Source organism: Oncorhynchus kisutch, linkage group LG18, assembly GCF_002021735.2.
Source record: "Oncorhynchus kisutch isolate 150728-3 linkage group LG18, Okis_V2, whole genome shotgun sequence".
Classification (NCBI taxonomy): domain Eukaryota; kingdom Metazoa; phylum Chordata; class Actinopteri; order Salmoniformes; family Salmonidae; genus Oncorhynchus; species Oncorhynchus kisutch.
Window position 1 is genome coordinate 40,711,331 of NC_034191.2, and position 25,781 is coordinate 40,737,111.

At 43.4% G+C, this 25,781-nt stretch overlaps 1 protein-coding gene across 3 annotated transcripts in view; it reads right to left on the reverse strand.

Moving 5' to 3' along the window:
- Positions 1-25,781, reverse strand: part of LOC109909356 (leucine-rich repeat and fibronectin type III domain-containing protein 1-like protein) — a 146,845-nt gene that overhangs the window by 17,971 nt on the left and 103,093 nt on the right. The window contains exon 1 of one of the 3 annotated variants that reach the window (XM_031796843.1): positions 5,164-5,400. The exons of 1 other annotated variant lie outside the window; for it this stretch is intronic. Coding sequence is in view for 1 of the 2 variants with exons in the window: in XM_031796842.1 (XP_031652702.1) it covers positions 4,682-4,746 (65 nt within the window). In the remaining variant the exon portion in view is untranslated. Of the gene's footprint in view, positions 1-4,681; positions 4,820-5,163; positions 5,401-25,781 lie in introns of those variants that run through there. One more of the 3 variants, XM_031796842.1, reaches the window with a different exon arrangement.

Sequence of the window (25,781 nt, forward strand, 5' to 3'; positions counted from 1 at the left end):
GGCTGCTGAGGGGAGGACGGCTCCTAACAATGGCTGGAATGGAGTTCATGGAGTGGTATCAACAACATGGAAACCACGTGTTTCCATGTTGTTGATACCATTGCATTGACTCCATCCCAGCCATTATTAGGAGCCGTCCTCACCTCAGCAGCCTCCACTGATGCCAATGTGCTCGACCAAACAGTAAAGGATGCTTGAGTCATGGCATTAATATTAATGAGTTGCCAAGTGCAATTTACATTCAGTACCTACACAGCACATTCTCCAGTGTTAAATCAACACTGAGCGTGTTAAATTGAACACTGGTCCGGTGTCTATATGGCTCCACACTTAAATTAACACATCGATTAGTATAAAGCCTTATTTGAATATTTCCCAGAGTGCCTTTCGAGTGAATTGTAGAGTTACCACCCTTGACTGCATTTGTTAATGACTGAGACATGGTTGTTGCATTCATCCATTTTCAATCATGTGGCCTTCCCCAAGTGGGATCCTAAGCAAATACAGTAGGTTATCATTAAAATAAAATTGGGTAGCGCAATACATCAGGGCCTAGTTTTACCCTAATACAGTGGCCTGAAACTCATGGTTTACAGGCCACTGCATATCACATTATGCTTGCTTGCAAAGTGATGTATAATTCTTATTGGAATTCAGACAGTGTTTTTATTCACCCGCAACCCTAGCAACATACAGAGAAGGACCTGTCAGATGCGTCACAATACCCCCAGGAACTAACTGCACTGGGCACCATATTTGAAATCGAATACTTTGAATACTTAGAGCAGGGTTAAAATAAATCGCATTATAACAAGATTTCAATGCATTTTCAGAAGGGCTGTGGTCACCATTCATGTAATACATACATCAACGTATTGGGAAGCTACTGTATTCCACCGATTTTTCATGGGTACATTATTTTTCCATTTCAATCTTATAGCAACCCTATGCTACTTGTTGTGACTCTTATGGGAAGAGCAGACCATCCGATATAGCCTTAAATATTTTGATATTTAAGAGGACCAGTGCTTCTGCAGTGAAACAAATCTCACATCTGTGCCATTTGCAAGTGATGTTGTTAGGCTACATTGTATCTTCATATTCAGAGCACACTGGTGAGAAACAACATCATTTCACCTGGTCTCATTTCGTATTATTCTGTACATCAATCCAACACTCCATTTAGCATGATATGTTAAGTTTCACATGGTACAGTTGAAGTCTGAAGTTTACATACACTTAGGTTGGAGTCATTAAACATCGTTTTTCAACCAGTCCACAAATTTCTTGTTAACAAACTATAGTTTTGGCAAGTCGGTTAGGACATCTACTTTGTGCATGATTATTTCACTTATAATTCACTGTATCACAATTCCAGTGGGTCAGAAGTTTACATAGCGTCATTAGCTTCTGATAGGCTAATTTACATAATTTGAGTCAATTGGAGTTGTACCTGTGGATGTATTTCAAGGCCTACCTTCAAACTCAGTGTCTCTTTGCTTGACATCATGGGAAAATAAAAAGAAATCAGCCAAGACCTCCAAATTGTAGACCTCCACAAGTCAGGTTCATCCTTGGGAGCAATTTCCAAATGCCTGAAGGTACCACGTTCATCTGTACAAACAATAGTACGCAATTAAAAACACCATGGGACTGCTCAGCCGTCATACAGCTCAGGAAGGAGATGCGTTCTGTCTCCTAGAGATGAACGTACTTTGGTGCGAAAAGTGCAAATCAATCCCAGAACAGCAAAGGACCTTGTGAAGATGCTGGAGGAAACAGGTACAAATGTATTCACAGTAAAAAGAGTCCTATATCAACATAACCTGAAAGGCCGCTCAGCAAGGAAGAAGCCACTGCTCCAAAACTGCCATAAAAAAAGCCAGACTACGGTTTGCAACTGCACATGGGGACAAAGAATGTAGTTTTTGTAGAAATGTCCTCTGGTCTGATGAAACAAAAATAGAACTGTTTGGCCATAATGACTATCGTTATGTTTCGAGGAAAAAGGGGGAGGCTTCCAAGCCCGAAGAACACCATCCCAACCGTGAAGCACGGGGGTGGCAGCATCATGTTGTGGGGGTGCTTTGCTGCAGGTGGGACTGGTGCACGTCACAAAACAGATGGCATCATGAGGAAAGAAAATTATGTGGAAATATTGAAGCAACATCTCAAGACATCAGTCAGGAAGATAAAGCTTGGCCGCAAATGGGTCTTTCAAATGGACAATGACCCCAAGTATACTTCCAAAGTTGTGGTGATCTGGCTTAAGGACAACAAAGTCAAGGTATTGGGGTGGCCCTTACAAAGCCCTGACCTCAATCCTATAGAAAATTTGTGGGCAGAACTGAAAAAGCGTGTGCGAGCAAGGAGGCCTACAAACCTGACTCAGTTACACCAGCTCTGTCAGGAGGAACGGGCCAAAATTCACCCAAATAATTGTGGAAGTTTGTGGAATGCTACCCAAAACGTTTAATCCAAATGAAACAATTTAAAGGCAATGCTACCAGATACTAATTGGGTGTATGTAAACTTCTGACCCACTGGGAATGTGCTGAAATAAATCATTCTCTCTACTATTATTCTAACATTTCACATTCTTAAAATAAAGTGGTGATCCTAAATGACCTAAGACAGGGAATTTTTACTGTGATGAAATGTCAGGAATTGTGAAAAACTGAGTTTAAACGTAAACTTCCCACTTCCACTGTATGTATTCATTTGTGCATGTCCATCAGCCATTTAGTTTGATATTTAATTAATTACAATTCGTATGATATGTTACAAATTTGAAAAAGGTACAATATGTTTTTGCAACTCATACAATACGTATTCTAGCTAGGTGGATAGGTGGCTAACGTGAGCTAGGCTAGGGTTAGGGTTAAGTTTAGGAGTTATGTTAAAGTGTTAGGTTTAGGGGATGGGTTAGCTAAAAGGGTTAAGGTTAGGGTTAGGGGAAGGGTTAGCTAACATGCTAAGTCGTTGCAATGTAGCTAAAAACGTGTAAGTAGTTGAAAAGTTGCTATTTAGTTACAATGCTAAAGTTGTCCGTGATGAGATTATAACTCGCAGCATTTGGGTTGCTCAACATTTGCATTATACGCATACTCATCCAACCCGACCAACCACCCTCCGCTGGTTTTTGCCTTAAGTAACTGTCTGTTTTAATTAACCATACCAAACATAACATATCATACTATATGGAGTGTCTCAGAATAATATGAAATGCTTTGAGACCAGGTTGTTCACCGAGACATCCACAAGTTCTTCAAGTTCAGCACTATATCCACAAATGTTAAATGATCCAAATAATGACAAAGGAGGTGATTGAATTTACATTATGGTGGTTCGAGCCCTTAATGGTGATTGGCTGACGGCCGTGGTATATCAGACCGTGGTATATCAGACCGTATACCACAGGTATAACAAAACGTTTATTTTTACTGCTCTAATAACGTTGGTAACCAGGGCTGTAACCAGACACTTTGCAGTGCGTCTGCCCTTAGCCATGGTATATTGGCCATATTTCACACCCCTCATGCCTTATTGCTTAAATATACAACAAGGGTTGGCAACTACAATAGGTTTGGCCTCCAGCCGATTTGTTCCTGAGAAAGTAGCTAGATGGAGGGCCAGAACATAAATAGCTTATTAGCAAATAGCCTACTAGCTGCCCAATTCATAGTCCTAGACTAAACATTTAACACAGGTGGTTAGTGGGCTCACCAATTTAATGACACTAACATAATAATGTCGATCTAATTACAGTGGTAATGTCTCTATTATAGGCCTACCTATACTCTCTTAAAATATAGTCAATTTATTGTATTTCTCCAATTCCAAACCAGTGTGTCTTGTTTGCAACAAAACTGTTACTGTTTGCAAAGAATTGAATCTCAAATGTCATTATGAATCTAATCCTACTTTCTTCAGAAGGAGATTTTCAACCCCAGACATGAGGCCGGAAGGTAGGCCTGTTTAAGGAGTACATGGTGACAGGATTGGAGGAAGTAACTCTACCGACAAATAGATGGATAACATAATTGCGTCTGTCAAACAGGTAAGTCTAAGTCTTATTTCTTAGTGCTCCAGCAAAGCCCTCTTGTTTGTTCATTTGTCTACTCAACTTTTAGCACTGGGCGCTGTCCATATACATTTTAGAAATAGCGATCCACAAGCGAGCGGTGGCTGAATCTCAAATAATATTTTTCTAATTTATCAAAGTATATACCATTATCTTGTTTTTATCATGGACATGTTCCCACTAATATTGTAATTAAGCTTTCACGTGTGTTTTACACTTTTTATCAAGCTGTTGGTGCTTCCTTCTATTCATGCCAAATCATTTGACTGCTGTAAGTTGAGATTCTTGTTTCCTAAAGTTATTCCTTTGCAATGTTCTATAGTGAATAGAGAAGACCATGTGCCCATCACATCCCACATTATGTTAATGCAGTCCGCATGTTTTTGAAACTATATCAATGCATGTGAAATATGACGGTCGTATGACGTAAAAGACGATTCCCGACTCACGTTTGTCCTACAAGAGGAATTCTTAGCACTTCTCACACGCCACATACTGTAGGCCTCAGCAAAACATATAGAAAACACAACAGTAAACAAACAATACGAACGGTCAGACAAATACCCTCCCATCCCACCCCACCCCACGCCTGCTCACATGTGGAGTTGTTCATAATAGTGATAGCCCCTGGCTTGAAACTCCTCCTGAAGCGTGCGGTGCATGCCATTTTATTGTCCAATTTCTCCGACATGATGGGAGATCAAAGCAGTGGTGGAGCGAGTGGTCTGGGCTGGAGATCATGTGGCGGGCTTTGCTCTGTATAGTAGGTGATGGGGATCCAATCAGTTTAGATGCCGTGAAAAAAAATGAAATAGTAGGCCTATAGGCTACTCCAGTGATAGCTTACACTCTTCTACAAAATGGTTCCTTATAGAACCAAAAAGGGTTCTATTGCTTGCTTTATATATGGAACCCCTGAAAGTTCTATATAGAACCCTTTTATAGTTATTTGATCAGAACCCTAGAGGTTCTTCTTCACCTAAAATGGTTCCATATAGAACCCTGCATGGTGCTATTTATGAATTATTGCTACTACTGTTAAATATAATTGGACAGGAACAGGCACAACGATAGCTCACCATGTATATTTTGGGGTTTTATTAGACAAGTTTTGTCACGACTTCCATCGAAGGTGGTTCCTCTCCTTGTTCGGGCGGTGCTCGGCGGTCGGCGTCCGACTAGCCATCACCGATCCATTTTTCTTTTTCCGCTTCTTTTGTCTTTGGTTCATTCACACCTGGATTTCATTTGCTTTAATTCCTGTGAGTATATTTACCCATGTTTCCCTGTTTAGGTTTGTGCGGGATTATTTTCATGTTGCTTGTGGAGGCTTTCAATTTATTCACGTGTGTTTATTATAGTAATTAGCGTTGTTTTTTCTCCTTCCGTGAGTAACTGTTAGTTCCAATTGTTTTGGGCGTTTTTTGTTGTTGTGATTGTATCTGTACTGTTTTTGGACTTGCCTATTAAAAAAACGCTACATTGACACCTCTGCTCTCCTGCGCTTGACTCCTTACCTACCTTCAGAACGAAATCGCAACAAGTTTAAAAGATTGACGTTTCAGTCTTCAATGGTCTTCTTCAGAATAATCACAAAGGAAATGGACAAGTTCATAAGGCATTGTAATATCAAAATACTATTCATTTGTAATGTTTTGAGTTATGAATATAAGTTAATAAACAGTTAAATAAGGGACAAAAAACCATAGTTTTTAGAATTTATTGTCATTATATGCAAACATAGTTTGGAAATATGCACTGGTGGACAGGGAGGTATCTCTTTGTTTGAATAATGGCCCATGTCAACTTCGGCTGACGACTTTGCATTACAAAACAATATACGTTGTCCATTAGTTACAGTGAACAACAAAAATGTGTCTTCTGCTCCATTCTCAACCCCCCCCCCCCCCCTGCCCCTGGACAGAAAGCATGTTGTGGGGTTAAGGGCCTTGCTCAAGGGCCCAACAGTAGAGGAATGTTGTTTTGAGGATGTGATCCCAGCAGCCTCCAGTTGTCAGATAAATTCCTTTTTTTTTTTTACAGCACCCGGCCCAGGATTCAAACCCGGTCACCTTTCGGCCAACTCCTGCCACAGGCACAACTCCTTAGCCGCCGGGCTACCTGCTTGTCTGGTTTTAGCAAAGAAGAAAAAAATAGCAAAAACATAAGTTCATTTTCAGAAATACGTATGAGCTAATCTTCCTTAATGCTATGCAGACATAATTATTATGATGTAGAATAACATCTTACATGCAGCTGTTGTCAGCAGCAGCCGAAAGAGAGATCCTCTGTCTGATAGTTCTGGGTTACTGCCAGACTGAGCAAAAAACAGTGTGTTAAGTCATGTAATGATTAACTAGGCCAGGGTTTCTCAGACTTGTCCTGGGCCCCCCTGGGTGCACATTTAGTTTTTTGCCCTAGCACTACAGAAATGTTTCAAATAATCAAAGCTTGATGATGAGTTGGTTATTTAAATCAGCTGTGTAGTGCACCCAGGGGGAGCCCAGGAGTGAGTTTGGGAAACCCTAAACAAGGCTATTTAATCACCAAGACTGACTTTACAATAATTTATTATAAACAATTGTACATACTTCCTCTCAGTCAGCAACAGTCTTCTAATGGCTTCAGTAAACATAGGCTGAATCCACACTGAAATACTAAAATTTGATGTATTTATTTTATTGCATGAATGGTGACCACAGCCCTTCTGAAAATACATTTAAATACTGTTTGAATTCAATTTTTTTCCACCTTGCTCCATGTATTCCATTTCAAATTTGTCTCCCAGTGGCTTTACTACCGGGCCATTATGACAGATCTGGCAGTCCCTTCTCTGCATGTTCCTAGCCTCAACCTGATGTCAGAGTGACTGCCGGGTTGGGAAGACAGAGGTATGATAATACCTAAACCATCTAAACTGGAACAACCATTTCAGTAACGGTTCCAATGAGTCTAAATAACAGATCGTATTAGTTTAGAAAAAAAAGTATGTTATTTATATTTGAGTAGCATAAGATAATTAAGCAATCCATGTACATGCAAAAACATAGATATAAAAACAAACTATTCTAAAAATCAACCTGCACTAGAGCATGCTGGGAAATATAATAGATGGGTGTGGTTTTGGTTTAACAATGGGATTCTTTTACATCAATGCGTGTTATTTGAACAATTACACAGTTAATTGAACACCTGAATCAACACTAGAAATTATACATTGAAAAATCAACAGTAGGTAACACTGGCCAATTTGTTGTGTACTAATAAGTGAATTATGTTGAAGCAGGCATCTACAATAAGTGCCCTTAAAAATGCACACAGCAGCACAGCACGTGTAGTTTGTTAATAGGATATGAAATCCGTAATTATTTAGGCTCTTGACATTCTGGTTGGCTCTTATTCTAATTACAAGTATTGTTTTTGGGAAAATAGCTTAACATGAGTAATTCTATTTATTTATTTTAATTTAACCAGGTAGGCCAGTTGAGAACAAGTTCTCATTAACTGCGACCTGGCCAAGATAAAACAAAGCAGTGAGACAAAAACAACAATACAACACATGGGATAAACAAAAATACAATCAATAACACAATGGAAAAATCTATGAACAGTGTGTGCAAATGTAGTAAGATTAGGGAGGTAAGGCAATAAATAGGCCATAGTGGCTAAATTAATTACAATTCAGCATTAACACAGAAGTGATAGATGTGCAGACGATGATGTGCAAGTAGAGATACTGGGGTGCAAAAGAGCAAAAATAAATAACAATATGGGGATGAGGTAGTTGGGTGTGCTATTTACAGATGGGCTGTGTACAGGTGCAGTGATCGGTAAGCTGCTCTGGCAGCTGAAGCTGCTTAAAGTTAGTGAGGGAGATATAAGTCTCCAACTTCAATGATTATTGAAACTCGTTCCAGTCATTGGCAGCAGAGAACTGGAAGGAAAATTGGCCAAAGGAGGAGTTGGCTTTGGGGATGGCCAGTGAAATATACCTGCTGGAGCGCGTGCAACGGGTGGGTGTTTTCATTGTTTCAAGGAATTTCAATGCTTTAATTACAGTATGTCGCTACTTATGAATTACATAAGATGGCATTATTTGTATTTGAGCATTGTAAAACTGTAGCAGCTCAGTACGTCTGGGCAGAGAAAAGCAAATATAGACAGGAATCTCATATTGTGCACAGTTCAACAACTTTCAATCCATTCTCCAGCACTGGAACAAACAGCATTGACCAGCGCCATCGAAATCTCAGTGAAGCATCATTTGAGGAGTGCTTGACAGGGGGAGCAGAGTGGGTAACCCCTTGCAATGTTATTCATTTAATAAGAGACTAATGCGTTCAGGAGTAAATACACAGCATACACTCTGTCATATGGATGCAGCCATTGTTGTTATTGTTAACAGGGGGATTTCCATTTCAATGAAGATAAGAAAGGAGAGAGTGTCAGAACATGAGGTAGTGGGGGGAAGATCGAGATGGAGTGACACACTACCGACAAGCTCCTGCTGGCATAATGATCAGGAGGTGATAAAAACAGGCAGCACACAGAAACTGCCGGTTAGTGGATATCCTACTCTTAGAACCGGCTTCCTTTTTCATCAACACAATCTCACGGGAGAGGAAGGGATGGTGTGTGCGCACAAATGAAAAACAGAGAGACGGAGTAAGGAACAGTAGGATAGAGAGACCTTGAGTGAGTGAGAAAGAAAGAGAGAGTGAGATAAAGAGACAGGGAGGGAGAGAAGGAGAGGAAGTAGACAGCTGAAAGAGCGTGAGATAAAACGAGTGTGGTGAAAGCGGATTCCTCCACAATCCACTCCACTTCTCAGTGCAATATAACATTTCTGAGGGTGTATTAGCCATCCACAACCCTGCATCCTCCCTCCTCCAGAGAGAGAGGGAGGGATCGCTCATGCCACCCAATACCCTTCCACCTTCCAGCCCTCTTAAAGCATCCCTCTCCCAGTGCCAGATAGAAAAGAGACACAGCGCTTTCCCTGGGCTCAGTGCGTGGGTACAATCGCCCCTGTGATCAGCACTGTAAATATGACTAAGTAGGGCAACTGTATTTGATCAACTAGGGCCTGCAGCCTGCGGTGTTCTCCCCCGTGTTGTCATTCTCTCTCCCCCGTGTTGTCACCGGGGCTTACCGGAGCTACCGGAGCAGACAAGTCACTGAGCCTGGCTTAACTCTCTCACTGAATGCCTCTGCTTGCCGGCCTGGCTGGCACGAAACGACGGGTGGGGGTCATGTCCATATACCACCCTCATGGCACACGCAAACCCCCCCCTTCCATTACAAGACAGAGCCTGTGACACAAATCAGCTGTGTTATCGGGACATCATCAGCAGGAGCGTCATTTGCATGCCATCTCCTAACGACAGGGAGAGTGATCAAGAGGATCAAGCGGATTGGGGAGGGTCATAAAGGTCCCCCATCTATGACTTAATGACCTGACTTACTTGGGAAAGCTGGGGAGGGAGGCTGTTTTATTGGTGTGGAGTTAAACGGTGACTAATTGCAGCCGGTTGCCTTTAAAGAGGAGATGGGGAGGGTATTGTTTTTGCTGTGGTGGCAGGCCAATGGATTTTGACTGTAACAGGCATTCTCCAAAGCTCCTATCATTTCTGTGTGGTTTTTTTTTGTCCATTGAGATTTGCATTGCGGAGATAAAAAAACAACAGCCTATTGTTGATGTTGACATGGTATTTATCGGTGATGCATTGCAGCTGCGACAGTGTTGCCATGTATTTGTTAACCATTACTAAAGGTTTGAGCCACTTCTAGCATTGCCATTTCCACACGCTCTGTGGCCTGAATGGAAGTCCACCTGGACCGAATGGAATGTCCTAGACATTTTATAATCATCACTTTCCATTGTGCGCGACTAACCTGTAATTGCTAAGTGCAAATTGAAAGCGAGAAATTAATAAATGGAGAGCATACCTATCTTTTCGATTAATGGGAAACATTTAATTTTTGTTGTTTTGTTTCTTCCTCATTGCTGTTGGCCATAAATGTAATAGCCCATTTTGATTCACATAAGCATTCCTTTCATGGGATTGTGTGTGGCGGAGTAATTTTTGTTCCAGTTCATTTTGAGACATTTTCTGCGCGAACATTGTAGCACAGTGGTTGAACTCTCCCCCAAGGGGGCTCGTTCAGTGGGACAGATGTTACATTACTGTTTATACTGTATTATTGACTGTATGTTTGTTTTACTCCATGTGTAACTCTGTGTCGTTGTATCTGTCGAACTGCTTTGCTTTATCTTGGCCAGGTCGCAATTGTAAATGAGAACTTGTTCTCAACTTGCCTACCTGGTTAAATAAAGGTAAAATAAAAAAATTAAAAATAAATATATATTTTTATACCTGCGTTCATATTGTATGGTTCAAGAGAAAATATCCTAATTACTGGAAAAGGCATCTAATCAACAATTACATTATTTTACATTAATAGTCCAACTTCCAACTATTGACTTTTTTTCACAACTGCCACCAGTTTGATGCCAAAACAATTCAAGTGTGTAAAATTATAAATACACTGAGTACACTGAGTGTACAAAACATTAGTAACATGGCAGACTGGCCAGGTGAATCTAGGTGAAAGGGTATTGATGTCACCTGTTAAATTCACTTTAATCAGTGTAGATGAAGGGGAGGAGATATGTTAAAGAAGGATTTTTTAAGCCTTGAGACAATTGAGACATGGATTGTGTGTGTGCCATTCAGATAGTGAATGGGCAAGACAAAAATATTTAAGTGCCATTGAACGGAGTATGGTAGTAGGTTCCAGTTGCACCGGTTTGTGTGTGTCAAGAACTGGAACGCTGCTGGGTTTTTCAAGCTCAACAGTTTCCCGTGTGTATCAAGAATGGTCCACCACCCAAAGGACATCCAACCAACTTGACACAACTGTGAAAAGCATTTCGACACCTTGTAGAGTCCATGCCTCGACGAATTGTCAAGGGCAAAGGGGGCGCAACTCATTTGCGGTTTATAATGATGATAATGTTTTACAGCTTTGTCAACCTATTTCATTATTTGTAAGTGTGGTAAGGACACACAGAGGGCCTGAAATAATTACAGATGCATGTGCTAATCTGAAATACCCAAAAAGGCCATTAGATGTCATCTTATACAATTCAAAATACAACGTGAAAGTTACCAAACTTCAAAAGTGTCCAGTAATACACCCCCCCCCTTTCCAACCCTATGCCCACCACACATCTCTCTATACACACACACACATCTCTCTACACACACACACATCTCTCTACACACACACACACACATATCTCTCTAATCAAACACATCTCTCTACTCAAACACATCTCTCTACTCAAACACATCTCTACACACACACACACACACACACACACACACACACACACACACACACACACACACACACACACACACACACACACACACACACACACACACACACACACACACACACACACACACACACACACACACACACAAAACCAGGCTGGCATTACAACAATGTTAAGGAAACACAGTGCTCCATTGGGCCTATCGTGTTTGACTTCCAGTGCAGTGACGGGGGAATTCACCTCCACATCAACATAAATTAACACAGCAGCGAGTTCCTGCCCTGCAACACCTAACCAGGCAGTGAAGACACAGTACAGTACAAGACATTCTGCAGCATATCTCACCCACAGCCATAACACATACAATGGGAGGTGCTAGGTGGTGGCGGATTGTAGCCAGGCAACAAGTCTGACAGTACACATGAGAGAGTGCCAACTAGTTGACAGAAATGCCAACGCTGTCTCCCTTTAAGACATTGTCAAGATGGCTGGCGGAGTGCCTCTGTCACTCTGATTACCCAAGCAGGCAAATACACCCCACCTCCTCTATCCTCTCCTCCCTCTACCCCCCACATTTCACTCCCATCACTGGACACCCTCCACTCCCCAATCAGACTGTCAACTGTTGGCGATGGTTAACAGGATAGCGTTGTTGAGGTGAAGCAGTAACATGGTAATCCACTCCCAGTGCCAAACCAGTTAATGACAGTTAGAGCTCGTAATTAGCCCATGATCCCTCTGTCGTACGCTTTAACACCGTTGACCTTTCCCTGAGTCAGCTGTTCTACGCCCGCTCCCTCCTCCACCTCGGTCCATCTCGCTCCATCTCCCGCCTCTCTCTCTCTCTCCTCTACCCTGACTGTCACAGCAACATGATGCATTCATGGGGCGAACTGCTAGGGCTATGGCACACACTAATGCAAACACGTAGAGGCAAGCAGGCACACACGTACCAGTATGCACGCACGCACGCACACAATGACTACAGCCAGACAAAGCCACCATGACAGTGGCTGCGAGCTGCTCTGTCGCTAGTGACACCAAAGGCTGTCAAAGTTTACACATGTTAACTAGGGACGGGAATTGCCAGGGACCTCAAAATATGACACCACGATGCTTAGGTGCTGATACGATTTGTATTGCGATTCTCACGATTCTATATGTACTGAGATTTGATACTGTGATTTTATTGCAATTCGATGTTCCAAAGATATTGCTTACCATATGTCTACTGCGGAGGGACAAGAAGAAACACGTTTTGATCAGTCATGGAAATAAAAGTGCTGAAAACGAATGAAAAAGAAGATGGAGAAACAGATATGAAGGGAAATGTTGGTGCAGGTACAGCCCACTAGCTCAAAAAATAGTATTTTGTCGATATTGTCAAAACAATACGATATATTGTCAAAAGTAATATCCCGATACGTAACTGCATAGACTTTTTCCCCCATCACTAATGTTAACGGCTAAGTGTCTCCCACCCATTAGAGACCAAACTCCATGCTCTCCCGAACTTGTCCTCTGCTGAACATAGCCTCCCTTTCAAAGACGAGCTGTTCAAAGACGTTGGTCAGAAGAACACTCTGCACTCCGCTTCGCCGTGTCGACCTCCCCTGCAGTGACATAGGTCTTGTTGTTGTTGTTGTTGTTGTGATAGTGGTGGTGAGGACTGGAGACCTGATGTGCTCACGGAGACGAGGCTCTGCCTCCAGGACAAAAGGCAGCCGGGGTTATAGTCGACACCCGCCTGGCATGAAAGAACAGAGTTGCACATCTATCACCACTGGGCTATGACCACTTATGACATATAACGATGGTACGATAATAATGCATTGGTCAAAATAAATCCTCAGATCTTTAAACAACTACACAACATTGCATTGGGCTGTAGATCACCTCATGCATCATCCTTCTGTAGCAGTGTGAGCATATTCTGTACAGGTTGGCAGCCAGTCGTTGCCAGAACACTCACCAATCATCAGTTATGGAAGTGAAGAGGAGGATGATTATACTCTGGGAACGTGGCCATGACAGCTGGGTGAACACCCTGGCTCACTAAAGAAATGCAAGGGGATCTTTATGACCCCAGAATCAGGTTCAGGACATTGGTTTTGAAGGCACATCCGTCCCAGCAATGAGGTCCGTACAGCACTGTGTCCCTACAACTGCTATGGGACTTTGGATCTTCCATAGGAATCTCCCATACTGGCCCACTGAGACACATTCCCAAAGTTGTCTCCTCTCCAAGCACAAGCCAAATCTCACCTTACTTAGCTATTGTCTTTTGTTGACAGCGAGGTGCTGGGTGTGATGAATGCTAGAAGGGTTTAAGTGCTTTTGTTATGGTGTAAGGTTTGTCCCATTTTCTGAGTGCACATCTTCTAAATCTGCGGGGTACAGCCTACTTGCCACCGGGGCAGCTGGAAACATCACCTCTTAAGAGGCAGCAGCGAGAGTCTCCTGTCAGCATTATTTCCATCACGGTGCAGAGGCTTTTGCTCGGCAGTTTGGGCAGTGAACTCACGGACGAGCGCCCCTCAGCCAGGAAGAGGACGGCTGCTACATGTTGACATCCTGTACTACCTTCAAAGGCTACTGCTGTGCTGTGGTTGGTATAGATGGGAATGCTAATGTCTGGCTAGCCCTGGAGTCAGTCAGAGCGAGAAGCACAGCTCGGAAAGCCACAGCTGAGACGGAAGCGAGGGAGCTGCCCTCTGTCTCCCTCCCTTTCTCCCTCACTCTGCCTTGGCAGACATTACACCTCCCTTTCCACTCCCCTCCTCCTTAATTGAAAAAAAGTCTCAGGCGTTTTCTTGAAGGATCACTTCCTTTCAACTCTATGAAGCATCATTTATGCAGAACAACTGGACAAAGTATAATACGTACATAGCATAATCTGGTAGTAATACTTTACTGTTTAGGCACACAGGCGATTAGAGTGGCCAAGTGTTGTTTCTGGATCAGTTTGAGATGTGTGCTCTGGAAGGTTTGGGTTAGAAGCAGGGCTGGTTAAGCTGGACCTGGATCTGCTCCATTGCAGTCTGCTGAGCTCTCCAGTTTCACTGCTAATAGACTGAGGTGACTTAGGGCCCAGTCAATTTGTGTCTGCCTCCCCATTCCCCCACACTGCTCCATGCCAGGGACTGCATTACACCTCCACCCACACACTCAGCAGAACCAACACTCTAGCTTATGAAGACAAGCACTAAACTACACACATGCACACGCTAATGCTAACGAACACACACACACACACACACACACACACACACACACACACACACACACACACACACACACACACACACACACACACACACACACACACACACACACACACACACACACACACACACACACACACACACACACACACAGGAATCTCACCTTTCTTTGAATAGGTGTGTGCTTAGACTCAAAGTAAAGCTCAAGAGGCTCATTTCGATGGAGAAATGTAGGATATTGACCAAACCTCGGCAGCCTTTGGACTATGAGAGTCATTATTTTCCCTGCCTTTCTATGATATTGTGTGGGGAGGATAGGATAGCACCATGATTTGGATACCTCACTGCCGGAATGCCCACTACTGGCCTTCAACGTGTAAACAAGAACACACACACAGCATTCCATCAGAGGCACCTTCTGCTTTGTGCTCCTAAATGACATGGAATAATGCTCTATACTTACCCATCACAATGCAACAACATGAATGCGACCCACATAGGGAAGTTACAATCATCGAGAAAAATAAAGAAACCTCTCCCCTATTGAGATGACCTCATTGCAGGGGTTGATTCCTGTCAAGGTCTCTTTCCTAAAATAGTTTTTATAAAGCATTCATCGACACATTGTGTTGAAAAAAGTGCTCTAAAATTCCAATTGTATTGTTTGATGTCTTGAAATCGAACAAAGGATGTGAGTGCCAGCATGACGTGAATATATCAGCCACAAGACAATGCCAGCATGACGTGAATATCAGCCACAAGACGGAATGCCAGAATGTTAAAGATTACACCATGTGTACAACTTCAGCCCAGTGAGTTCCATGACCGGGTGAACGGATTAAAACCTCTCTCAACGGAGGAGCAGAAGATTATCAGCCCGCTGATATGTTAGCTGCCATTATCACTCCATAGCTGTAGCTAAATGATCAAATTAGTCTCTTTCCCATATTCACAATAAACAAAAGTTAGCAACCGTTGAACATTTGGCGATATTGTGTCATAATAGCGGATTCACTTTGTAACGGTTACACTTTGCAGGAACATTATTCCTTATTAACGTATCGCACATAACAGATTTACACTGCGGCATGTTATGCAAAGTGAACCAACTTCGTCATAAGAATGTTCAGTGTATCACAGGTTCATTTCCTCACATAATTCCAGCAAGTTAGAATTCTTTACACGTTAATTATGCATTCATAACCACACACAGCTTCTCCACCCAACTTCCCCACGCAGTCCTCACCGTATGTATCCAAGGTATACACTATATGGCTTTACTGGCAAATGTTTGGTGAGTGCTTCTCTACCGAGCCCCTGGAAGGTAGTAGAGAGTCTCTTGTCAGCTTTACGCTCCCTTGACTCTAGATCATGGAGATGATAGAAATACGATAGTGATGGAGACACTTGAGATTGGCTAATCTTTTCCCCCATACACTGGGACCTCATCTAGGATAAGTGAAGAGTCCATGCCAGAGGGATTTCTCCCCGGCAGGCAACGGGCAGGGATCTCCCTCCCGCATTATCCGCCAGAAGTGGCCCTCCACATTTGCCGTAGATTCTCAGAGAATTACTTCTATTTATCATCCGCCACCCAGGGAGAAACTTGGCAGCTATAGAGCACAGAACGGCTTGCAGGTGGGAAAATTCCCCAGTAATACAGTTGCTACTGTGTGTACAGTACAGTGAGCTAGATCCAAAGGATGCGTGGAAGTGTTAGCGGTAGTGGAAATTTCCGCTGGGCGTGTTTCTAGAGACATGACAGCTTGTAGGTAGGGGAACATATGCATGCGGAACAAACAACAGCATGACGTGGAAGCTTTGACCTTGGCGAGGCAGGCTGGCGCTGCTGCAGGAGGCCCACGTTGCTGACAGGTGCCACAAAGCCAGGTACGATGCCTTGTTTAGTTTTCCCACACTCGCGCACGAGTTCAGAACATGTGTCCCAATCAGGTGTGATACACTACATGGGCTCCATTCCAAGACTGGATTCTATATTAACATCATCCCGAGACAGTTTGTCTTTGATTGATGGGAAAATAGAGGGGTAATAGAAAAGAGTGGGACCTTAATAGCACATTTGATGTGCAGAGGCTTATCCCTGAATTTCAACTTGATGTAAAGTTTGGACACACCTACTCATTCCAGGGTTTTTCTATATTTTTACTATTTTCTACAGCACTTGTTGGCTGCTTTTCTTTCACTCTGCGGTCCAATTTATTCCAAACCATCTCAATTGAGTTGAGGTCGGGTGATTGTGGAGGCCAGGTCATCTGATGCAGCACTCCATCACTCACCTTCTTGGTCAAATAGCCGTTACACAGCCTGGAGATGTGTTTTGGGTCATTGTCCTGTTGAAAAACAAATGATAGTCCCACTAAGCACAAACCAGATGGGATGGTGTATCACTGCAGTGTGCTGTGGTAGCCATGCTGGTTAAGTGTGCCTTGAATTCTAAATAAATCACTGGCAGTGTCACCAGCAAAGCACCCCCACACCTTCACACCTCCTCCTCCATGCTTCACGGTGGGAACCTCACATACAGAGATCATCCGTTCACGGTTGGAAACAAAAATCTCATATTTGGACTCATCAGACCAAAGGACAGATTTCCACCAGTCTAATATCCATTGCTCATGTTTCTTGGCCCAAGCAAGTCTCTTCTTCTTATTGGTATCCTTTACTAGTTTCCCCCTAGTACTTTCCCCCTAGTTCCCTACATATCATGTAAGGATATCTATTGAAATCATGCATTTTTGGAGAAGATACATTTCTGAAAGTATGTGGATTCGTTTACGCCTAAGTATAAAGGCTTAAACTGTGCCTTGTTGCAAACAGGATGCATGGTTCAGAATATTTTATTCAGTACCGGCTTCCTTCTTTTCACTCTGTCAATTATGTTAGTATGGTGGATTAACTACAATGTTGTTGATCCATCCTCAGTTTTCTTCTACCGCAGCCAATAAACGCTGTAACTGTTTTAAAGTCACCATTGACCCCATGGTGAACTCCCTGAGCGGTTTAATTAATCTCAGGGCGCCTGCATTTTTGTAGTGACTGGGTGGATTGATACACCATCCAAAGTGCAATTAATAACTTCACCATGCTTAAAGGGATATTCAATGCCTGCTTTTTTTACACCCATCTGCCAATGGGGCCCTTCTTTGTGAGGCATTGGAAAACCTCCCTAGTCTCTGTGGTTGAATCTGTGTTTCAAATTCACTGCTCAACTGAGGGCCCTTACAGAAAATGATATGTGTGGGGGACATAGATGAGGTAGTCATTCAAAAATCATGTTAAACACTATTGTTGCTCACAGCTTTGAGTCCATCCAACTTATTACGTGATGTTATTATGACTTGTTCAGCACATTTTTACTCCTGAACTTATGCCACACGACAAAGGGGTTGAGAATTTTTTTTAATTCATTTGTAAACACTTCGAAAAACATAATTCCACTTTGACCTTATGGGGTATTGTGTATAGGCCAGTGACAAAACATCTCCACTCATATTTGTTTTATCCAGACTTTAACACGACAAAATGTGGAAAAGGTCAAGTGGTGTGAATCCTTTCTTATGGCACTGTATGTCTTAAACTGTGTGCACATACATACAGTTGGCTAAAGTTAGCCAGCTGATGAACATACCGCACAGAGCAGTACAGTGCAGTGTCAAGGGTAGAGTTCTATCCTGCAGTTTCTGTCTAGACAGGTGTTGTGTGTGTTGTGCCTACCATCTAGCAGCTGGCAATTACCCAGCCCTGCAATGCCTCATATCCATTTTGAGACTTTTTTGCTGACTCACAAAAACATTTAATGGTTAACAAGAAGATTTTATTGTTGAAAACGGCACATTTAAAATTCCAGACCTTCCGATGTCTGCAATTTCAATTCCATCTCCAGTCCATTTAGCCGAGCACAGATGACTTCCAATATAACCCCCCCACCCCCCCCCCACCCCCAAATGCGGCGAGGAAATAGTAATATAATATTTTTTCGAACCATTCAAAATGCCCTCCCCAGCAAAAGGCTGATTTGATTAGCCTTCCAGAGTAATACGTGCATGGCCGTGCAGTACTGCCTTCTCCGGGGACAGGGAGGTTGTGCCAGAGAGACAGACCCAAATGACCCAGAGGGCCATCCAATGTGTGAAACTCTCAGCTTCTCTTTAGCAATGCTGCATGGGAGCTCCCATCATTTCATCAGATTCAGGCCGCCGTAGCCGCACCGTGGCCAAGTGGTGTGTCATTGTCCTTTGGCTTTTGTCCTCTTTCCCCAAACCATCTCATTAAATGAATTAACCAGCTTCATTCATCCAAATTACCCGGTACTATAAAAGTAGATGAGCAACAGACAACCTTGGGTGAATATGCTACAACATAATAGCTACATATTTATTTAATTCCAAGCTAATACCTATGTCTCTTCTACTTAATCGGACGTTTGAAATTGAGCTTTCATAAAGTTTCATTGTGACGGGGCCTTCATTCTTTGCAAGGCCTTGAAGAGGCCTCTCTACAGTATAGAGCCCTTTATTAAACATTCTACTTCTAACGTGTACATAAAGATTATAATTTGCCAGCGACATAATAGGTCCGATGAGAACCATTATTCATATTTTAAGACCATCTATTATAGTTCAGAAGCACTGAGTCAATTTCTAAACATGTCTAAGCTCATATACTGTCTCGTCTCACTTTCTGATCTATAGGCATCCAGTGTAACCTTTTTTTACATTGTCAATTGACTGGGATCTTTTACAAGCTACATGCCCTTGACGAGACGAGTCCTGATAGTCACTTTAACTTGTCAATTGTGTATTCAGTATGAGGATGTCTGGCCTGTATGTAATGAGCATCGGAGGCAGCCAGCCCAGCATCGGGCCATAAACTACACGCCTGTCAATGAGACACACTGGCTTGTTTGTCTCCCCCTCCCCGTCTGTAAGCAATCAAAGTCACGCCAGGCTTGTTAAGCATGTCATGGTGACATCTTCACAAGGAGGTGGCTCAATATTTATCGAATGGAGACAGAGGAGCGGCCTATAATATCTGCCTTCCTGCGGAATTATCGCTAGTAGCGGGTCGGTTTGATGGAGAGAGAGGGAGAGCAGAGATGATCAGTCCATTGTCCGATGCTGGCCCTACACACCCTGTCCGCCTCCTGCCATTCCTATTCATTTTTTGAGGATTGGGGGCAGAGACTAAGACATCTAAAATTTCAGGACTTAAATTGTATGTTGGAAATTCTACACGAGTCTGCCCAAAGCATGGTGACAGCACCAGAATGCACAGACACATTGAGTAGGCTCCAAGAGATTATGACAATGAAAGAAGGGGGAAGAAGAAATTGAGACAAATCCTATCTATTTGTCTGTTTTAAATCAGTGCAATGTCGCCGGAAATAATGAACATTTGGGTGAGTCACACAAACATTTCAGACGGGAGAAGAAAAAAACTTTCACTCATCTAAAATATTCATTTACAAAACGACTACATCATTTATAGTATGTTATTGATCGCCTCACAATATAATTTACAAAAGTAGCCATGGTAATTAAAACTTGTTAAAAAAGTTTGATGAATGCTCTGACGGGTATTCTTTGTAACATACAGTATATGGTCTAATGATGCCTGGAGGTGATAAGTCTAATGATGATAATAATAATGATAATAATGATAAGTCTAATGATGCCACCGGAGGGGAAGGCTGCCCCAAATGCTTTTGCCAACCATACTATAATATATATTTTTTTGCATTGTTCGTAACCTGTTTTGTACATAATGTTGCTGCTACCGTCTATTATGACCGAAAAGATCTTCTGACATCAGAACTGGGAGGGATATAACTGGGAGGGATGGGAGGGATATAATACAGACACCCGACCAGGCCCAGATCCCCGTTATTTGCTGGAGAAGGAAACGCAGATTTTGTGAAAGAGATCAGGGTGCCTTGTGAGGATCAGGCGACGAGATCTGATCGTCGGGTTCACTGATCTAATCTGCCCTTGCCTTCCGTCCTGCTAGCTATAGTTCAATTGCTGGAAAATAAATGGGATGAACTGAAAGCACGTTTATCCTACTAACGGGACATTAAAAACTGTAACATCTTATGTTTCACCGAGTTGTGGCTGAATGACGACATTAAAAACATATAGCTGGTGGGATATACACTTTATCGGCAGGACAGAACAGCAGCCTCTGGCAAGACACGGGGGGGGGGGGGGGGGCTATGCATTAATATAAACAACAGCTGGTGCATGATATCTAAGGAAGTCTTGAGGTTTTGCTCGCCTGAGGTAGAGTATCTCATGATAAGCTGTAGATCACATGTCACGCCCTTGCCATAGGGAGGCTTTCATTCTCTATTTTGCTTAGGCCAGAGTGTGACTAGGATGGGCATTCTAGTTTGATTATTTCTATGTTTTCTATTTCTTTGTGTTTGGCCGGGTGTGGTTCTCAATCAGAGGCAGGTGTATATCGTTGTCTCTGATTGAGAATCATACTTAGGTAGCCTTTTTCCCACCTGGGTTGTGGGTAGTTGTTTTCTGTATAGTTTTAGTTAACTTACAGAACTGTTCGTTTCTCGCTTTGTTATTTTTGTTCTAGTGTTCAGAACAAAAAAAATGCGCTTTAGTCCACTCCTTCTTCATCAGATGAGCGTGACAGAACTACCCACCACCAAAAGATCAAGCAGCATGGTAGAGAGGACTCCTGGACATAGGAAGAGATCCTGGATGGTAAGGGACCCTGGAGGCAGGCTGGGGAGTATCGCCGTCCAAGGGAGGAACTGGAGGCAGCGAAGGCAGAGCGGCAGCGTTAAGAGGGAACACGGCTAGCAAGGAAGCCCAAGAGGTAGCCCCAAAATAATATTTTTGGGGGGCACATGGGGAGTGTGGCAGAGTCAGGAATCAGACCTGCGCCAACTCCCCGTGCTTACCGTGGCGAAGATGTGACTGGTCAGGCCCCGTGCTATTGGGTGATGTGCACTGTGTCTCGGTTGAGCATTCACAGGGCGGTGTGCTCGGTGCCAGCGTCCCGCATTTGCCATCCTCAAACAATCGCATGGTATGCTTTCGTTGTAAAGCATATTGTAAATTGGAAAATGCAGTTAGGTTAACAAGAATTTAAGCTTTTAACCGATATAAGATAAATGTTTAATATCCATTTTTATGACTACTTATTTGAATTGTGCGCCCTCCAATTTCACCAGAGGTTGTCGACAGGTGTCCCGCTAGCGGAACGCCTAGCCTAAACAGGTCAACATTTAGAAGGCTCCAGGGCCAGATGGATCACCAGGACGTGTACTCCGAGCATGCGCTGACCAACTGGCAAGAGTCTTCACTGACATTTTCAACCTCTCCCAGTCTTAGTCTTTAATACCAACATGTTTCAAGCAGACCACCATAGTCTCTGTGACCAAGAACAGTAAGGTAACCTGCTTAAATGGCTACTGACCCATAGCCTCACGTATGTAGCCATGAAATGCTTTGAAAGGCTGGTCATGGCTCACATCAACACCATTATCCCAGAAATAGACCCACTCCAATTTGCTTACCGCCCCAACAGATCCACAGATAATGGAATCTCTATTGCACTCTACTCTTTCACACCTGCACAAAAGGAACACCTATGTGAACACCTATATTCATTGACTACAGCTCAGCGTTCAACACCATAGTGCCCTCAAAGCTCATGACTAAGCTAAGGACCCTGGGTTTAAACACCTCCCTCTGCAACTGGATCCTGGACTTCCTGACGGGCCGCCCCCAGGTTGTAAGGGTAGGTAACAACACATCCGCCATGCTGATACGCAACACGGTGGTCCCTCAGGGGTGCGTGCTCAGTCCCCTCTTGTACTCCCTGTTCACTCATGACTGCACGGCCAGGCACGACTCCAACACCATCATTAAGTTTACTGGTGACACAAGAATGGTAGGCCTGATCACCGACAACAATGAGACAGCCTGTAGGGAGGAGGTCAGAGACCTGACCGTGTTGTGCAAGGACAACAACCTCTCTCTCAACGTGATCAAGATATAGGAGACGATTATGGACTACAGGAAAAGGAGGACCAAGCACTCCTCCATTCTCATCGACGGGGCTGTAGTGGAGCAGGTTGATAGCTTCAAGTTCCTTGGCGTCCACATCACCAACAAACTAACATGGTCCAAGCACACCAAAACAGTCGTGAAGAGGGCACAACAAAACTTATTCCTCCTCAGAAGACTGAAAAGATTTGGCATGGGTCCTCAGATCCTCAAAAGGTTTTACAGCTGCACCATCGAGAGCATCCTGACGGGATGCATCGCTGCCTGGTATGGCAACTGCTCGGCCGCCGATCGCAACGCACTACAGAGGGTAGTGCATACAGCACAGTACATTACCAGGGCAAAGCTTCCTGCCATCCAGGCAGTGTCAAAGGAGGACCCTAAAAATGGTCAAAGACTCCAGCCATCCTAGTCATAGACTGTTCTGTCTGCTACTGCACGGCAAGAGATACCGGAGCGACAAGTCTAGGTCCAAGAGGCTTCTAAACAGCTTTTACCCCCAAGCCATAAGACTCCTGAACAGCTAATCAAACGGAAACCCGGACTATTTGTATTGCCCCAGCCCCCCCTCTGGAACACTGCTGCTACTCTCTGTTATTATCTACGCATAGCCACTTTAATAACTCTACCAACATGTAAATATTACCTCAATTATCTCAACACCTTTTCCCCCCACACATTGACTCTGTACATGTATCTGTATATACTGTTTTTACTTTAATCATTTGTTAATCTCATCTCTTACTTTTTTGGGGGGTATTTTCATAAAACTGCATTGTTGGTTAAGGGCTTGTAAGTAAGCATTTCACTGTAACACTGTGACAAATACAATTTGATTTGATTCTTACTGTATTTCATGAAGCTCTTTTTGTAAGTAGGTGGCTGGACTACAAATCCCAGAGACAAGATGCAGCACTGTAAACTCAGACTTCAATATGTATGGGACGGGCCCATTGAACTGTAGTGAGAAAGAACAACGGAAGCAGACTAGCATGAACACACTCCTCAGGACTGATGATGCCAATTATCACTCCAGGCTAATTATAAAATACATAGCAGATAGGCTGTTTCAGTGGCAGGCAGGTCTCTTGGTGCCAGAACAATCTTCACACATTCATCTTGTGGAGGAAATCCCCTGTGGCGTAACTACGCTTTGCCTCGAATGGTAATGCCAATAATGAGGGGACAATATAAGATAAGATATTAATTGAATTATGGAAATGAGACGTGGCCTTCTTTCTCTTCTGGGCTCCCCAAATTCCGCATATCTCAATAAAGATTTCTCTCTGATTTGCGTAGCAAAAGTCTCTGCGTGTGACTTGGAAGTCGGCAGGGGGTATGCAGGCCTAACATTAGGCGATGTGCCATAGAGGAGGAATTGGGGAGGTGGTGGTGGTGAGGAGGAGGAGGTGGGTACAAGGCTGTAATTACGAGGATCTGTGCCCCGTTGGGACAGCCATGTTGGAATCTGGGCAGGCTGGGAACACTGTGCCGTAATAATGACATACTGGAGCTCCCTGAGTGTTCCTGGAGCACAGCCAGGATACTCCTACCTACAAGACCGAGGATGTAAACAGAGATAAATGATAAACTCAATATAAAAACTGCTGCTGTTCTTGACAACAGCATCAAGCTCAACCAGTCATGAATACAGAGTCATCGACCCCGAGTTAACAGGTGATGAACATCTTCCTATGTGCCTCACCTGCATTCATAGCCTACTCGATGTACCATTTCATGGTTTTTGCATAGTTTTATTTAACATACACATTCAACCACCAACAACATGTTATATAAGCCTGCAGGTGGCCAGTTATATAGCACAACGCATCACAAAATCCCCCTGGGATCCACAGAACAGCTTCTACCTGGACATACGCGGGGCTCAGTGACTCATCTCTCTCTCTCTCTCTCTCTCTCTCTCTCTCTCTCTCTCTCTCTCTCTCTCTCTCTCTCTCTCTCTCTCTCTCTCTCTCTCTCTCTCTCTCTCTCTCTCTCTCTCTCTCTCTCTCTCTCTCTCTCTCTCTCTCTCTCTCTCTCTCTCTCTCTCTCTCTCTCTCTCTCTCTGTGTGTGATTGTAATGATTATATTAAAACCGTCCATGTCTCCTCGACGTGGAGATAATATGCACATGGCACCACCCCAAGTCTGAAAATAGTATCGCTAATGGTGCAGGGCGAGAAGACGGAGGAGGGAAAGGGGGCGAAGAGGTTTTGCAAAAACAGTCGTATAGTTGAGACACAGGGCCTGCATCGCGGGCCGCTGCTCGCCTCTCAGCCCAGCGGAAGTCTCCCAAATCCCAGATTAAAGCTCCAACACGCCTCTAGAAATCTCCTGTTATCCCTCTCTCGCTCTCTCTCTCTCTCGCTCTGTCCCTCTCTATCTGTTAGGAGAATAATTGCATAAGTGGTTTCAGCTCTCTGAATATCTCTCCCTTAAGTCAACTTGTCTCTCACACACTCTTTCCTCTTCTTGCATCTTGCTCACCTGTCTTTCTTGCCTTTACTCATCTCTTGCATCTTTCATCAATGTCTGTAGCCCTCAGATTTGCTACAGAGCTGAACCCAAGAGATACAATTGACAGAGAGAGAGAGAGAGAGAGAGAGAGAGAGAGAGAGAGAGAGAGAGAGAGAGAGAGAAGGACAGGGCTGAGGGTAAGATTTCTAGTGTCTTCTCTAAAGATGACATCCTCCAAAACAATCTCAAGATGGGGTCTATTGCCATTGTATCTTTCATTGCTATCTTTCATTGCTGACCCTGGTGATCGTCAATATTTATATTTCCAATTTGGTTATGATTAAAACACCATAACGCAAACCCCTACTATGAAGCAATCGGATCCGATGGTTCTCTCCCACCCACCTACTCACCAAGCGTCTTTGTAAACTGCTCATTAAGACTTCACTGTGGCAGAGTACTGGGCGGATCAATGAAGGGAAGATCAAGCCTGATGGGCTGAGATGATACTGTCCTCGCCTGGAGAGTGGCCCGGTCCATGCTCACCCACCAGCTGTCAATCTGAAGAGTACCTCATCTACACGCCCTCCAAACACTACAGCCACCCAGCATGATACCTA